The sequence below is a fragment of the Charadrius vociferus genome, unplaced genomic scaffold (genome assembly GCF_000708025.1).
Source record: "Charadrius vociferus isolate BGI_N301 unplaced genomic scaffold, ASM70802v2 scaffold819, whole genome shotgun sequence".
Lineage (NCBI taxonomy): Eukaryota > Metazoa > Chordata > Aves > Charadriiformes > Charadriidae > Charadrius > Charadrius vociferus.
Window position 1 is genome coordinate 382,499 of NW_009650062.1, and position 4,398 is coordinate 386,896.

The 4,398-nt window shown below is 43.3% G+C and overlaps 1 protein-coding gene across 1 annotated transcript in view; it reads left to right on the forward strand.

The window, feature by feature from the left end:
• Positions 1–1,239: 1,239 nt before the first annotated feature.
• STK38 (serine/threonine kinase 38) overlaps positions 1,240–4,398 on the forward strand; it is a 13,045-nt gene continuing 9,886 nt past the window's right edge. The window contains exons 1-3 of the mRNA XM_009891717.1: positions 1,240–1,370; positions 3,818–3,869; positions 4,015–4,137. Of these exons, the coding sequence (XP_009890019.1) occupies positions 1,240–1,370; positions 3,818–3,869; positions 4,015–4,137 (306 nt within the window). The remainder of the gene's footprint in view (positions 1,371–3,817; positions 3,870–4,014; positions 4,138–4,398) is intronic.

The following is a 4,398-nucleotide window of genomic DNA, read 5'->3' on the forward strand; positions in this document are numbered from 1 at the left end:
TTTTTTTTTTTTGGCCGCACCCCCTTCGGAACTGGGGTCTGTCAGATAATGTTCATGTTCTGTTCCTTAGGAAGTGAAAACCAGCGGGCTGGGATGGAACGTGCCATCTCCTGTGCCCGCAGAACGCGACCTGCCACTCGCGTGGTGTCACTCGGAGCTGCTCCTCCGTAAAGATGCAGCTCCATCCCCAAAACCGCACGGAGCTGGAGGTTCCTACCGGCTCCCGCGTTGGCTTGCCCGTGAACGAGCCCGTAAACGCGGCGAACAAAATAGCTGGTGTCTGTAAAGGAGGCGATTTGCAAAGGCACGATAACGATGCCTTGTAAAAAGATCTGCAAAAAACAAACAGAAAAAAAATAACTCGTAAAATATTGGCAGCGCCCCGGCGTCGTAAAAACGGGAAGCGCGTGTGGGACCTGCACTGGGCTGCAGTTTCTAGTAATAGTTGCAAAACTCGGTTACCTTACGGAGAGTTACGTTGTGACCGGGAGAACTAGACTCAGAGGTAGTTTTATACCTGAAATCTTTGCATTTTAATGCATTTTTAGAAAGTAAAATATGCCCTGAAGCTGCGCTGCCGGTTGGAAGTGGCATTCTCTGACACATAATGCCGTATGTAAATGCAGGATACTTACACTAGAGGGTTTTTTCCTTAAACTACAATTTGTTCAAAGGCAGCGGTCTTCTGGATTTTGCCAGATTTCCGCATGAAAGCATCTAGTAAAAGCGAGAGTGCTTAAATGCAACAAAATGCCTTTTTTTCCTCCTCCTTGGATTGCCGCGTTATGAGATGGCTCTGAGGGTTTTGATTAATTTCACAGCAGAGGAGACGGTGGGGGAGTGACGGAGGGATTTCTGCAAGGGTCAAAGGAAGAGGAACTCGGGGATTAGATGTTTCAGGGGGATGTTTCTGAATTTTTAACAATTTATTACAGATAAAATATATATTGGGAGGAATAAACACTTGCAGCACTGCCTGAAATTGTGGTTTTTGAGGCATCGTGTTTCTCAAGTTTCCTTCCCTCTTATTTTCAGATCAAAAATGTTCAAAACAGGAAGTTTGACTTGTACCTTTTATTTTGTAAGACTTTCCCCTACTTCGTTTAGACAACTGGGCTGTTCGCGTTCGTTGTTAAAATCTTAAATCTGTGATTCAGCACCACTGAATGGATTGCAGCTCTTGTTTGAAGGTTATTTGTCATTTATAATGTTAAATGTTCCATCCCTTTTTCACTAGCCATGGCAATGACGGGCCCAACGCCGTGCTCGTCCATGAGTAATCACACCAAGGAGCGAGTTACGATGACAAAGGTGACGTTGGAAAACTTCTACAGCAATCTCATCGCGCAGCATGAGGAACGAGAGATGAGGTAAAAATCTTTCTTGCTTCCTTTCCAAACTGGGTAAGAGCCAAAAATACATACTAACCGCATTTAGTTTTCTGGAGCCAAAGCAGAACTAGAGTGTTTTTAGCTGAGCGGGAACCGAAGCTCCTGAGATGGGCCTGGCATGAGCATCCGCAGGCAGCTCCTGGGCTTCGGAATCCCACGGTAGTTCAGGCTGGAGCTTTTGGAGTTTCTTCTGAAATGAACTGAAATGTAAAAGTGATACAACTGTTATCAGGTTTTTAAAAAAACATATATGTGACTAAGTAGAAACTGACTTTGGGATGTGCTCAGGATCATTCGAGTATGATACTGAAGTACCGTTTACAAACGTTTATTCCGCCTCTCCCCATTTTATGTCCCCGGCTGTAATGTTTAAAACTCATTCTACAGCATCACTTTCACTTTGGATTATAGTGGGTGATCGAGTCAGCTGATAAAGGAAGATAACTTCTTCCAAGACAGTGAGGGATTGCTGTGAGGACTGTCACTTAATGCTAACTTCTCTGTGAGTTAGCGGAACCCGCGGCGACTCCGTAAATACATCGGTCAAAATATAAAAAGTGATTTAACTGAGAAGTATTGCTTTTACTTTCCTCCGGCTGGAACCCTCTAATTTGCTGAATACCCTCAAGTCGTAGCGCTGGGGCTTCTGATGTTCTCCCAACTTGCCATGTAGTCTATAATCACAGTTTTCGAGACGGTTCAGTGTTCGTTCGCTTGCAGCCGTGCTGCCAAAACCCGAACTGGATCCAAGAGGGATCCTGCGAACTACAGTAACTGCAGAAATGAAAAAGCGATTTAGAAATAAATACTAACTCGCGTACATCTTTTCCTCAAAGCTTCAAATTAGTAAGGAGAGATGGAGGTTTAATCCCAACAGAAAATATCACTGATTTAATTACGGAATCACGGAATTTTCAGAGTTGGAAGGGACCTCTAGAGATCATCTCGTCCCACTCCCCTGCTGAAGCAGGACTGCCCAGAGCACATCCCTCAGGACTGCATCCAGGCGGGGCTTGAAAACCCCCAGAGAAGGGGACTCCACACCCCCCCGGGCAGCCTGTGCCACTGCTCTGCCACCCCGACCGTAAAGAAGGTTCTCCGTGTGTTGGAATGGAACTTCCTCTGTTCCAACTTGTGCCCGTTGTTAATTCCTTTCTTTCTCTGTGCCGTAGCTCTTGCTTTTTATTATGAGCGCTATTGTCTACTCCCGAAACCTCAATGACAGGTTTTTTTTCTGTGTAGGTTCACGACTTTGTCTGAACAAACATACTGGGCTTTAGAAGTTACATGTTTTTTTTTAACAATAGATGTGTGTGGATGTGGAATTTGGAGTTTAAATGGTGTTGACAAAATGTACGCTGAAGTGCAGATAGGACCCATTAAGGCTATTTGGGGGAATTTCAGCATCTCTTGGTCACGCTGAGCTGTGTAATTCCGCAGCAGTCGCCGCCTGCTACTGGAGTCGTGGCGTTGAGTGTGAGAGGAGGTGACCGGACAGTGCTCACGGGGTACTTCGACAAGGGCAAAGCAATTTTAAAATGTGCCTGATCGTGGAAACGATAACCCAAAATATTATCGTGTCGCAGCAGCTGCGTAGTGGCACAGGAGACAGGAAGAGGATCTCGCGAAGAATGACTTGCATAAAGAGAAAGAATTTTTTAGAACATATACCAATAAAAACACACATGGAGAGGGAATAACCCCCAAGCACCACTCCCAGTTCAGCCAGTTATTAATGTGATCATTGCTGGGGAAGAGTTGCCAGAGGGTAATTATAACAGATGGCCCCTGAAGTCCTGTTTCCTTCCTTTCTTTGCTCCCAAGTAATAATTTTTTTACCAAGGCTGGAAATATTTCTGATTCTTTAAGGGGGGAGAATGTGTACAGACAGGTTTCCTCTTCCCAAATATTTTAAGTATCTCAGGTATTAGGAAACGGAGAGTAACTTTTCTCATTTTGCGTGTGATGAATTTGAGATGCAGAGAAATTACAGTACGGATCCACAGAGATGTGTAGACAGCCAATTCTCCCTGGAATAAGTGAGGCTTTGGTGCTTAAATATTTATTATGGCTCCAGCCTTAAGTGACTTGCCCAGCTGTTGGAGAGAGAGACAAGAATTGAACCCAGATCTCCTTAATCTGTGTGCCTAAACAACGAAAACATACACTCGAATAAGACATGAAACTCGAGACAGGTTTAGATTGTCAAAATTAAAGAGAATTGAGTAGACTGGAATGGTAAAGCTGTAATAATAGATTCTTCAAAATTAATCTCATGTCTGATTGTCCCTTATATATCATTTACAGTTGTTATTTACAGCCTCCTTTCGCAGCAAGCACAGAGCAGAGGTGTGGGATATGTACATGTGATTAAGAAACGATGTTAACAATACCACCTTTATTTTTCTAATTTCTCTCTGCTATAGACAAAAGAAGCTAGAACAAATGATGGAAGAAGAAGGCTTAAAAGATGAAGAGGTAACGAATGTGGGAAAATTACCTTAAGGGTTAAATACAAATTATTTTCTTTTATAAATGGGGATCTGGGATCTTTCCTTGGAATTGCTGTGATCTCTGTGGAGCAGAATTCTCATTGTGGTTTTTTTTTTTTCCTAAACGCTAGAAAAGAATCCGGAGGTCAGCACATGCACAAAAGGAAACTGAGTTCCTTCGCCTGAAGAGAACAAGGCTTGGTTTGGAAGACTTTGAGTCTTTGAAAGTAATAGGCAGAGGAGCATTTGGAGAGGTAAGTCCAGAAAAGATGACTAAAAGCATTTTTAAAAGGCACTGATATTTGTTAAAGACTCACACAGTTTACACAAGCGAAGGATAAATGTTGTAACAACCGTAGATTGATTTGTTTAGTTTAACACTCACGTGCATCTGTCTTTATGCCTGCTAAATGCTGGTTTAAAAACATTATGTGCTTTGAAGCTTTAACCTAATGAAATTCAACATGGGCAGGTGTAGGGTACTGCATCCCCACGCATCAGTACAGGTTGGGGGC